Source organism: Tachysurus vachellii, chromosome 13, assembly GCF_030014155.1.
Source record: "Tachysurus vachellii isolate PV-2020 chromosome 13, HZAU_Pvac_v1, whole genome shotgun sequence".
In the NCBI taxonomy this organism is placed as follows: domain Eukaryota; kingdom Metazoa; phylum Chordata; class Actinopteri; order Siluriformes; family Bagridae; genus Tachysurus; species Tachysurus vachellii.
Window position 1 is genome coordinate 1,885,001 of NC_083472.1, and position 12,500 is coordinate 1,897,500.

General features: G+C 45.3%; 1 protein-coding gene across 4 annotated transcripts in view; it reads right to left on the bottom strand.

Moving 5' to 3' along the window:
- Window positions 1–12,500, bottom strand: part of met (MET proto-oncogene, receptor tyrosine kinase) — a 56,079-nt gene that overhangs the window by 165 nt on the left and 43,414 nt on the right. For 3 of the 4 annotated variants that reach the window (XM_060884417.1, XM_060884418.1, XM_060884419.1), the window contains 8 exons: window positions 12,349–12,489; window positions 11,715–11,948; window positions 8,943–9,023; window positions 6,152–6,333; window positions 5,958–6,067; window positions 4,367–4,532; window positions 3,027–3,163; window positions 1–2,223 (listed from right to left, as the gene is read on the bottom strand). The exon at window positions 1–2,223 is cut by the window's left edge and continues 165 nt beyond it. In XM_060884417.1, coding sequence (XP_060740400.1) covers window positions 2,013–2,223; window positions 3,027–3,163; window positions 4,367–4,532; window positions 5,958–6,067; window positions 6,152–6,333; window positions 8,943–9,023; window positions 11,715–11,948; window positions 12,349–12,489 — 1,262 coding nt within the window. In that variant the 3' untranslated portion in view covers window positions 1–2,012. The remainder of the gene's footprint in view (window positions 2,224–3,026; window positions 3,164–4,366; window positions 4,533–5,957; window positions 6,068–6,151; window positions 6,334–8,942; window positions 9,024–11,714; window positions 11,949–12,348; window positions 12,490–12,500) is intronic. The other variant, XM_060884420.1, reaches the window with a different exon arrangement.

Below are 12,500 nucleotides of genomic sequence, written 5' to 3' on the forward strand. Positions count from 1 at the left end.
AAGTCTCAAGTCGAGTCCCCCATCTCTGAGTCATTTAACTCGAATCCGAGTCGAGTCTCAAGTCATGAATGTCAAGTCAAAGTCAAGTCGAGTCTTTTTTTAATATTTGTCAAGCAAGTCTCAAGTCTCAAATTTGCGACTTAAGTCTGACTCGAGTCAGGTCAAGTCCCCCATCTCTGAGTCATTTAACTCGAATCCGAGTCGAGTCTCAAGTCATGAATGTCAAGTCAAAGTCAAGTCGAGTCTTTTTTTAATATTTGTCAAGCAAGTCTCAAATTTGCGACTTAATTCTGACTCGAGTCAAGTCATATGACTCGAGTCCCCCATCTCTGTACAATATACAGTGAAGAACTTTTTATCCACCGAGTCCTTTATGATACAATACATCAGTCTGTGTATAATATTTACATTATAATTAATAACACAGCAGATCAGACACGAGATCGGACAGTATTTACACGTTCGGGGGAACTTTAACTCACATTCATACGTCACAGAGATTCACACTGACTTTAAGAAAAAAAAAAATCATCGGGATTTCTTTAAGATCAGAGATTGTGTTGTGGTGAGAGATTGTGTAAGCTTCTATAGTCCATAACGTGATTATTTGTACAAGTGAAAAGAAAAGAAACACGATTAGTGCTGCGTCCGTAAGACTTTTTCAGAGCTGTGACAACAACAGCCGTGAGAACCGCGTTCATTAAACTTTTAGTTAAGTTTAAAAGTTTGTGCACCCTGAACATCTCATTCCAGATTTATTCCCTCTGTGTTTGCTGTTATAATCAGCTCCAATCTTCTCTTCTGGGAAGCTTCTCTCGCACTAGATGTTGGAGCGAAGCTGTGATTTGTGTTCATTCGTTCAGCTACAGGAGCATCAGTGAGATCAGACCCCGATGTCGGGATGTTGAGGAGACTCCAGTTCATCACAAAGGTGTTCAGTGGGGTCGAGACAGAGTCAGGGCTCCAGAGTCAGGGCGTCAGAGTCAGGGCTCCAGAGTCAGGGCTCAAGAGTCAGGTATCCAGAGTCAGCGCTCCAGAGTCAGGGCTCCAAAGTCAGGACTCCAGAGTCAGGGCTCCAGAGTCAGGGCTCCAAAGTCTGGGCTCCAGAGTCAGGGATCCAGAGTCAAGGCACCAGAGTCAGGGCTCCAGAGTCAGGGCTCCAGAGTCAGGGCTCCAAAGTCAGGGCTCCAGAGTCAGGGCTCCAAAGTCAGGGCTCCAGAGTCAGGGCTCCAAAGTCAGGGCTCCAGAGTCAGGGATCCAGAGTCAGGCCTCCAGAGTCAGGGCTCTGTGCAGGACACTCAAGTTCTTCACTCCAACCTTCACGTCCACACCATGTCTTCATGGAGCTCAGTAGCTTTGTCACACTGGAGCCTAAAGCTACAGCACACAGAGGCGTTTGATATAATTGTGTTAATCAAACTTTATGCTACAATTTGACGTAGGTGTGATGGTCAGGGGTGCACATACTTTTGGCTGTAAAGTGTATATGACATTGGGTGGACAGTGTAAGGTTACAGAACAAGCTTTTCAGTCTCTGTTCAGCTGTAAGTCTGATATCTTAACAGGTCAGGCATCGATATCAGTAACGACGTCGAAGCCTCCTTACATACAAACTACCGTAACATTTCATCACGCCATCCAGTGTTCGGCGGACAGAGTCCCGTCCTGCTGTAATGTCCTGCCAGAAGTGTGCAGATGTTCCTGGACTCCTCCACAGGCTCTTAATAAAGTCTGTGTGAGAGACGACATCCTGAGAGCTGCTCTGTGTCTGTCAGTCTCTCTAATCGAGTTCATATCAGCATCGGCGGCGGCTCTGAGGGATTAAACCTCCTCCTGCTGCAGAGCGCTCTACTCTATCTACAGTGATAAAGACAATCAGATAATCAGCTTCCTCCCTTTACAGTCATCCCGGACAGCATTCCTCCCTTCCTTGTCCTCCTGTTTTGTGCGTGTGTGTGTGCGTGTGTGTGTGTGTGTGTGTGTGTGTGTGTGTGTGTGTTCCGTCTCGGCTCTCAGGTGCAGCAGTCCCGGTCCAGCTGGCTCTGAGACGAGATGAGAGAAGGGTAGGGCGTCATCTTGTCGATGTTGACGTAGGTGGTGTTCAGGAGGATGTAGTGCTCTCCGGAGAAGCTGGAGAAGATAGCGGAGATGCGCGAGACGAGCTCGTAGAAGGCGGGGCGCCGCTCCGGTTTGGGGTGCCAGCACTCGATCATCACGTTGTAGCTGAGAGGAAAAAGAAAGGACAGAATTGACCCATTCTGTATGGAGCTTATCGTAAATGTAGAGCGTGTACAGTTTGTTTGTATCGTAACATATTAATATAATCCTGTGGTTCGGATCTGCGCTACAATCCGAGCTGCCGTTATAGAAAATAAATCAACACCTTCTGACCAATCAGAAGCTGGAATTCAACATTCGGTAAAGAATTAAGGGATAATCTATAAAACTTATTAAACGGGTTGTTTGTTTTGTGCAAACAATTCACACATTGTGAAGATAATCAACTGAGCAGAGCTAGACGAGGAGGAGGAGGAGGAGGAGGAGGAGGACGAGGACGAGGAGGAGGAGGAGGACGACGACTTTGGATGACTGGATTAGCAGTCTGTCAGATGGTTCTACAGACTGCTCCAGATGGGAGGAGATGTTTGTTCATATCTGAGACACTGTTATTATATAGAAAGGTGTTGATCTAGTCGGCTCGTATCTACGAGGTGCTGAGCATGAGTGTATCTGTTACTCACGGCGGCAGCGGTGCCTGCTGTGGGAGACGTACAGTACGTGTGTGTGTGTGTGTGTGTGTGTGTGTGTGTGTAGGGAGGCCAAGTTAAGCTCCAGCAGTCATGTGGATCTGAGCTGGCTGAGACTTCTGATGAGTTGTTACCAGGTCACTGACTCAAATGGCGTTCAACAAAGACTCTTTGTTTTTGCGCTCTCGTACAAAGCTAATGAGAGCACTGAGGCACGCTTCCCTCCCTCTGGAGTGTGTGTGTGTGTGTGTGTGTGTGTGTGTGTGTGCAGAGGCTCACAGGGCATCAGGGCAGAACTCCGGCTGCAGCAGTCTTCGTCCTTGCAGGAGGAAAACCGTGATGTCGAAGGAGTTGACGTCGGAGTAGGGCGGGGCTCCTCGGGTCATCAGTTCCCATAGCAACACCCCAAATGACCACTGTGAAGAATAAAGAAAGAGAAATGAGTAAAGCTGCATGTGTGAGTGTGTTTGTTTGATTTAAAAAGATTACACCGTTATAACTGAACACAGAATAGCGGCCAAGGATTGAGAGCGTGAGCGCCGTGATTTGATCGGTCCGTTTGAGATACGTTAAACTCCGTGCCGGATTGAGAACCGACTCAGGCGGCTAACTGAGATGTCACGAGTTTCTGCTGTGACTTCTGTATCTCCAGCACCGACTTCCAGCCAGGAACATTTCTGGTCCATGACTTTGTTTATTCACAGCCTGCAGCATCTTTACCTCGTCTCCACGTTAATGAGAGCATTAACATACCGAAAGGAGATAGGAAGAAGACTAAAAATGCATCAGGAGACAACTCATACACACACACACACACACACACACACACAGGCTGTGATGTGATGTGTCCAAAAGTTCTCTCATCATGTCATACGCATGATGTGTCCCTGTTTGAGCTGAGATGAAGAACAAACCACAGGAAAGTTGGGACATTAAACAGAGTGTGTTCTGTACTGCAGTGTGTATGAATATAAATCAGTCAGTGCAAATCACATCCTTTTTTTTTTTTTTCCTGCCCGGGCTACACACTACTCTGACACCAGTCCATGATTCATGACAGACTTCGCAATCCCTGGCGTGCATGTACACGTGTAGGTGCGGTTCAGGATCGGAGGGAAACGTTCGTTTCTGTGCGCTAGATAAACTGTAATTAATAAGCTTTACATTTGTGTCTCGGTGTTTGTCGAGTGAAATCCAGGAGCACTCGACAAATTTAAACGTGAGCTCCTAAACCTTTTGAGGATTATCTTTTTATTGCCCAACCCTCTATACGCTGTGTATGAATGTATGAGTCATAGATGGATATGTCAGATAAAATTGTGAGTATGTAATCAGTGAACAGAGGCATTAAAGTGTCAGTGAAGAGATTTTTGCTTGTTGCTGCTTCGTTGCACAATCGTTTCACATTCTTCTTTCTCGGTGCTAACAGACGGGTTTCAGCTATTATTATTAGATTAGATTTGCTAATAATGAGCACGAACCAACTTGAGCACGAACCAACTTTTCCACCCTGATTGGTCAGAATGTTCGGAATAATTAAAATGTTCTAATAGGATTCCGTTTCTATGGTAACAGCTCTGTGATGAAAACGGGTGTAGAGATACGAGGAAATCACTCACGACATCGGACTTGGTGGTAAACTTGTGAGTCTGAAGGCTTTCTAAAGCCATCCACTTCACTGGCAGCTTGACTCCGCTTTTGTTGTGCACGCTGTAGTATTCCTTATCGTACACGTCTCTGGCCAGGCCAAAGTCAGCCACCTTCACTGTGTAACTCTCATCCAGCCTGCAGGACGAAACAAAAAAACGTTGTTGTTAGAACATTTGGACGCTTCATTCATATAAAGGATCGGTGAAATGTTTCCATGAGGTTCGCCAAGAAAAACCAGGCGCCTAACAGCCTGAGGTCGGGTTTAAAGAGCCGAGCTTCTGCTGGACTCGGAGGCGAGTAAATAAAACACTGCGATACGATATTAAAGGTGGGGTCTCCGTTGTTTGAAAGCCAATGTTGACATTTGAAATCACTGAAACAAACACGCCCTTAACCCAAATGGGTCCCACCCCTGCATTGATAGCTCCACCCCCACACATACATACGTAACCCAGGCAGCTAACAGCCTGAGGTCGGGTTTAAAGAGCAGAGCTGCTGCTGGACTCGGAGGCGAGTAAATAAAACACTGCGATACGATATTAAAGGTGGGGTCTCTGTTGTTTCAAAGCCAATGTTGACATTTGAAATTACCAAAACAAACACGCCCCTAGCCCAAATGGGTCCCACCCCTGTATTGATAGCTCCGCCCACACAAACATACTTAACCCGGGCACCTAACAGCCTGAGGTCGGGTTTAAGGAGCCGATCTGCTGCTGGACACGGAGGCGAGTAAATAAAACACTGCGATACGATATTAAAGGTGGGGTCTCCGTTGTTTGAAAGCCAATGTTGACATTTGAAATCACCAAAACAAACACGCCCCTAGCCCAAATGGGTCCCACCCCTGTATTGATAGCTCCACCCACATATACACAAGCATAACCCAAGTATAACCCAGACAACTATTATGGCGGAACCTGTTGGGGCAGCTGACCGAGGGGATATTTTTATCAATAAATAAACACAATGAGTAATACTATGGTAATACAAATGTGTTTTTGTAGTACTGTGTGTTGTACCGTGAAAGGTTTAGCTCCGTTACATGCGGAAGGAGACGGTCAACACCTAGAACCCGAGGCAGAGGCAGAGGTTGAGGCATGTTAGAGGCAGAGGTCGTAACGTTGCTGCCGATAACACGGAAACATGAGACTTGGAGCGTGTGAGCATGTTTCAGGCACAAAGACTTTCAGTAACGCAAGTAATTGTATTAATTGATTTAATATTCTGAACTATAATTGATAGAAAGCCGTTTTCTGTCAGTCCTACTTCTTACCTTATCGTAAGCCTTTCTTCACTTTCTTTCTTTGTTTTTATCCTCCATGTCAATGTTAAAACCGCTTTCTGCTAATGTCACACATGCGCACTGAACACTCTCTCCGCCCATATCGACAAGACACGCCCCTTTCTGCTCATTGGCTACACGTTAGTTTTGTTTTTGTTTTGTTTGTCGTCCCGACTCTCAAAACAACGGAGACGCCACCTTTAATGCAGAGTATATAAAGTATATAAAGCATCCCACAGATATAAAGAAACTTTTCTGACGTGTTGATAAAACCTTACATGCAGTTCCTGGCTGCGAGATCTCGGTGAACAAACTTCTTGCTGGCGAGATACTCCATGCCTTTGGCTACCTGCAAGCCGAAGCCCATGAGATCCTTCACGGTGGGGTTCTGCTGGGAAAAAGAGACACGAGAACGTTTTACTAAGAAACAAACGCACGGCAAAACTGCGAGAGACGGACGAGCCGAACGTACGTGACTCTCGTCTCGGATGAAGTTGCGCAGGTCTCCGTGCTTCATGTAAGGAAGCACCACTAGAGGAGAGCCTTCACTGGGCAGGCAGATTCCGAGAAGAGACAGAACATTGGGATGGCTGAAGTCTTTCATGATGATTCCTTCCTTCAGGAACTGGGACACCTCTTCTATGTCTGTGATACCTGCAGTCAAGATGCAACAGAATGTTACTGTAACAGAAATAGACTTCGATCAGAGTAAATAAACATCTGATGTTGTGTCTGTGAGTCTGATCTAAAGTGACTCAGGACTTCAGCGTGTTTTAGACGTGTGTTTGTCTCTCTGTCGATGATCTTACACTGAATTTTAGTGTTGAAGAGAAATCTGAGCTGCTTTTTAGATGAACAAACACAAACACAGAAATCCTGATGAAGTCCTGAGTGTCTACTGTCATATGAGCTTCATATTAACACCACTGTGGAGCGAGACGTGAGGAAGACGTTTCTTTTGTTGTTGTTGTTTGGTTTTCTTCTAGAACCTAATACCTAGACCCTTAATCTAAACTGTCCTGGTGCATCATAAGGTTTAACAGATATTTAAAGGTCCTTAACCTTGTGAGAAGGTTCAACATGGAACGACATGTTCCAGGATTCTTCATCAGGTTCCTCAAACTTTTAAGGGTTTAAGAGAGACACCTGAAAGAAACATAAAGGTTCTACATTTCCGAAGCGAAGTTCATTGGTTTGAATAGAAATGCGCTCATCGTATAGAAGGTTAAACATCTGTTTATTACTACAGACTCCTGAGTTACGAACCACTTTCTCTAACTACGTTCGCTCGAAGCTCGATACGTCACCCTGGAGTGAAGCGGTTTCAGAGATGAGACTTAATCTGGTGTAACACGAGCCTGCCGTTACGGCTGCGCTCTGCGTCTCTCTCCAGGGACTGCCTCTGCCTCTGCCTCTGCCCCTTCCCTTTCCCTGTATCCCTCCTCTTTAATCTAGTTTGTGCAGCTTTTACATTTAGAGACGTTTAAACAGCTGTTTAGTGTTGGACTGGGAGAAGAAAACAGTGGAGAGAAGAAAGGAGAGGGAGTTCAGAGAGCAGGATCGGTGTTCACACAGTACATCGGGTGTAGTGCTCGGGGTTATAGTTTATACTCTTGGAAAATGAAGAGATAGACAAATAGACAGACAGAAGATAGATAGATAGATAGATAGATAGATAGATAGATAGATAGATAGATAGATAGATAGATAGATAGATAGATAGACAAACAGACAGACAGATAGATAGAAAGATACTGTAGATAGATAGATACATAGATAGATAGAAAAATAGACAGACAGTCAGACAGACAGACAGACAGACAGATAGATAGATAGATAGATAGATAGATAGATAGATAGATAGATAGATAGACAGATAGATAGTTTATAGCTGCTGTAACTTAAGTGGCTCGTTGCACAAGGTTATAAAAGTAAGTATTAATGGATAACACCATGGTTTGTTATAAGTGATTATAGCGTCATCTTTACTTAATAAATGGTGCATTAGTTAGATATAAGTTAGTAGATACTAAATAATGTCATTTGTTTGACTCCTGCTTTGACCAGCAGTTCAATCAAAGTCTCAGAAAAATTCTATCCAAGTTAGCAACAATTTCATTACAGATACTTTAGCAGTCATCGATGAGGTGGGAGTTACTTTGTTACTGCTAGTGAAGGGATAGAAAGTTGAAGTTCAGTCCATGGTTTGTTTGTTTATGTGCTACGAACGAATGCTATAAATGTTGACGGTAAACTGAAGCAGGAAGAAAAACAGCACCAGAATTATTATTATAGAGGCAAAAGGTGACATGATGTTTCTCAACAGTGAAACTCAGACTGTATACAAAATAAAGGTGTCACGAAAAACTCTGCGACTCTGAGGCTCCGCTCCGTTGAGATCGGCTTGATGGTGAAAACAAACGGCGCTGAGTTTGAGAAACAAGCTGACGCAACAGGGACAGGTCATAAATCTCAGAAGGTCTCGAAACATCTCGTTACGTGATTAGAGGCGACTCTAATGCGACATGGCCGCTAGCCCGGTCATCCGTCATCGTCACTGACGGATGATAGACGGACCCGACGATGTTTCGCTTAATGAACGTGAGAGAAGGAAAAAGACCATCAGACAATTAAAAAGGACGTTCTGACCTCTGGCCCTGACACTGAAGACTCCTTCCGTGCTGTTTAATGTTTATGTAGAACAACAGCTTTACAAGGCTCGCTGAAAGAGCTGTCGCCATAGAAACACTAACGTATAAATATACAAGCCACTGAGAATCCGTAGTCCAGTTGTGAACATCTGTATCAACCCTCCGGCGGTAAGACGTAGCGTTAGACAGTTGTATGTTGCACGCACAAGCGTGCGCACACACATTTACATTTACGCATTTAGCAGACACCCTTATCCAGAGTGACTTACAACTGAGCATTAAGGGCCTTGCTCAGGGGCCCAGCAGTGGCAGCTTGGTGGACCTGGGGTTCGAACCCATGACCTTCTGATCAGTAGCCCAACACCTTAACCACTGAGCTACCACACACACGCACACAGAGACACACACGCACACAGAGACACACACGCACACAGAGACACGCACGCACGCACGCACGCACACACACACACACACACACACACGGACACACACACGGACACACACACACACACAGAGACACGCACGCACGCACGCACACACACACACACACACACACAAAAAACCACACACACACAAACACACACGGACACACGCACACACGCACACACTCACGGTTTAGTGACTTGATCGCGCAGTGCTGTTTCTGGCCGTCTGGCTCTAGCAGGGTCCCGTGGAAAACACAGCCGAAGTGTCCTGCACAAATTCACAAAGAGGGGAAGACAAAAAGCAAGCTTTAGTGCATCAATCTATCAGAGCTTCAGCGCCATGTTGATTATATTCAGCTTTTCACAGCACCGAACAATGAGGAATCCCCAAAGCTGCTGGAGTGTGAACAGAGCAACAATGCACTGGTAATATTCCTGTTTCCTTCATTCTCTCCGTTTCTCTCTCCGGATCGCCATCTGAGAGGAAATTTCCCCATAACGGATTTGCATGCGATGTGCTCGGAGGTTAAACTGCGTTATTGTGAGTCTGACCGATTTCATGCTCTGAACAACAACAACAACAAAAAAAAAAAAAAACATCCGTTTTCTCTTCTTCATCCGCTCAGACTCGAGCGGCGTTTATCTGCTGTTTCTAATCCGTTTAACTTCGGAAACTCGGTGTGACCGGTCACGGACAAATCAGATTTATTTTTCTTTCTTTTTAAGTTTTTTTAACCACTTCTGACAAAAAACATGGTGGTAAACGGATATGAGCGTGGCAGCAGGTCCAGCGAGAAGTCAAGCTGCGCCCGAGAGAAATAAACGAAACTTCTCGGCTCAGGAAATTACCCACAATCCTGCTGTTTCCACTCGATTTTGTAGAGACAGCAACAGAGTTCCAATGTGTCTTGCTCTTATCTCATCTCTATCAGTCCTTATTCCGTCTTTATAAAACCGAATCTAACAATTCGATTCAGTGAGTCAGATGAAGTCTGAATCAGAGTGAAACATTAGGGATTGATTTGCTATTTGGTTTGGTTTCAGATTCTGGAAAACTAAAGGAAAAAAAATAAGAAAGAGAAAGAAAAAAAAGAAATTGTGAGACACCTACAGCTCTGTCCTTTGACTCAGTTTAGCAACAAGTGTAAATTAAAAAATATATAACGCAAAATATTGCAAACAAAAAACGTGTTTGTTTGATTCAGTCCCGCAACTGAATCGATTCAGAGTCGAATCGTTTTCTCACTGCAGTTCACTTGACCACACGCTGGGCTCCGGTCAAACGAACGAAACATCTGTAAAAAAAAAGCCCTAATTATTCACAGTACTGCAGAATCTTGTGGGGTTTCATCACGATGGAGAAAAGTTAAAGTAGGTGCAGTTTTCTCCAACACAAACAGGTAAAGGTGGAGCTGTGGTGTGTGTTTGTGTTATAATAACAGTGTGTAGAGGAGCGTAATCTCTCCTCTGAGCCGCTATAACGTCCCCCCAGATGGCAGCCGAGTCAGATTACCATGTGGAGCCTCGAGACAGAGCGACAATGAGACGGGAATTTAAAACGGGAACAAATCACCCCAATGAGAACACACACACACACACGCACACACATACACACACGAAAACACAAACACACACACACAAACACCCACACACAAACACACACTCACACACACACAAACACACACTCACACGCTCACACACACCTACACTCACACAGACACACAAACACACACTACACAAACACAGACACACACAAACCCACACTCACACACACACACAAACACACACACACACGCACACACACACACACACTCAACACGCTCATACACACACACACAAACACACACTCACACGCTCACACACACACACCTACACTCACACATACACACCCACACACACACACAAATACAAACACACACTCACACACACACGCCTACACATACACACCGACACACAAACACACACATAAACACGCACACTCAAATACACACAAACACACACACGCTCTCACACACACACACAGACACAAACACACACACAAACACACACACTCACATACACACACACACAAACACACACACACTCTCTCACACACACACACACTCACACACACACTCACACATACAAACACACACTCTCACACACACACCCTCTCATATACATGCTCACACACACACTGACACACACAAACACTCACTCACACACTACACAAACCCATGCACTCACACACACACGCTCACACACTCACGCACACATACTCACACAAACACATGCACACACACACACACACACACACACACACACACACACACACACACACACACAGACCATGGCTTTCCCACAGGGGTTGCAGTGGTTTTTAGGGAAATCTCGGCAAGGCTGAGAACGGGAAAGTAAAGTAAATCTGATCCGACCGCATTCACACCCCCCATCTTTACAGCGCGATGGCTAGAGGGCTGATTTAACACGCAGACGTCCCGCAGTGTCGCGCCGATTCGACACGTTTTTAAACGGCTTCAGATTCCTTAAAAGCTGCTTTTAAAATGACTGCATGAAAGTGCACAACTTACGTCCTATTAATTTAGGATATAAGATTTCGTCCCCCAGACATCAGTCAGCGTCCGGCATTCTGTAGCGTTAAGCGTGGAGAAACGTTAGCGTGTTAATACGGCAAAGTAAGTCTGTGTAGATTTATGATAATCTACAGACATCACTGAGGGATATTTGGTGTTTTAGGTTTCAGTCCTACAAATGATATAGATGTGTGTGAGAAAATAATAATTGTGGAAAAATGTTATTCCACTATTTCAATAGTATGACGAAGGTTTATTGTTTCCCTTGGAATTTGAATTTGAACAGAAGGGTTGCAAAACTAAAACCTTTCCCTAACGTCAGTGCCATGAGGACGCAATCATTGGCATGTAGTCGACTGTTGAAAATCTTTAGCGTGTCGTCTCACCTCTTCCGATAATCTCGTTGACGTGTAAGAGCAGGTCTTCCCTGGCGATGACGACGTGCTGCACCTCTTTCAGCAGCTCAGGGTGGAGGCAGCTCAGATCCACAGGGGCAGAACCGGGCAGGAGGGGAGAAGACAGGTCTCCTTCTGCCCCCAGCACGGAGGACAGGTCCACGTGCGTGCGGATGTACGGCGAAGGACGACACGTCTCGCTCGGAGACATCGGCAGGTTCTGGTCTAAAAAGGGACGGGGTCGAAAGGTCGAGAGGTCAATCACTGGCTCGCTAAAGCTTAAGACTACAAGGGTCAGCTCAATGAGCTGAGCTGTCTAAGAGGTCAAGTAATTACAACAACTACAAAGGGGAGAGGGGGTGAAACTCGAGACCTGGCTTTTTTTTTCTTTTTTTTTTATGGATGAGAGGCTGAAAGAGAGAGTTTTTACTCCTTTGAGAAACGAGAGCAAGGGAGCATGCAAAGAGGAGGAGGTGGAGGAGGAGGAGGAGGAGGAGAATGAGGAGGGAGAGGGTAAAAGTTTATCTGCTCAGGCTGTAGAAGGATCCCTGCTGGAGCAACATAATGCAAAAAAAAAAAAAAAAGGTTGTACTTCAAGCAGGAAGCAGAAGGCAACAAAACGTACCCTCAAGCAAAGTAGTTCTATAGTCCAGAGACTCGTGAGACACCAATTCGTTAGTGGGACTGACACTCCTCGCGTTTGCCAGCATGTCCAAGTGTGGAATGTGTGCACGGCCGTCATACCAAACCATCCCCTCAGTTAAATCTACACGCAGA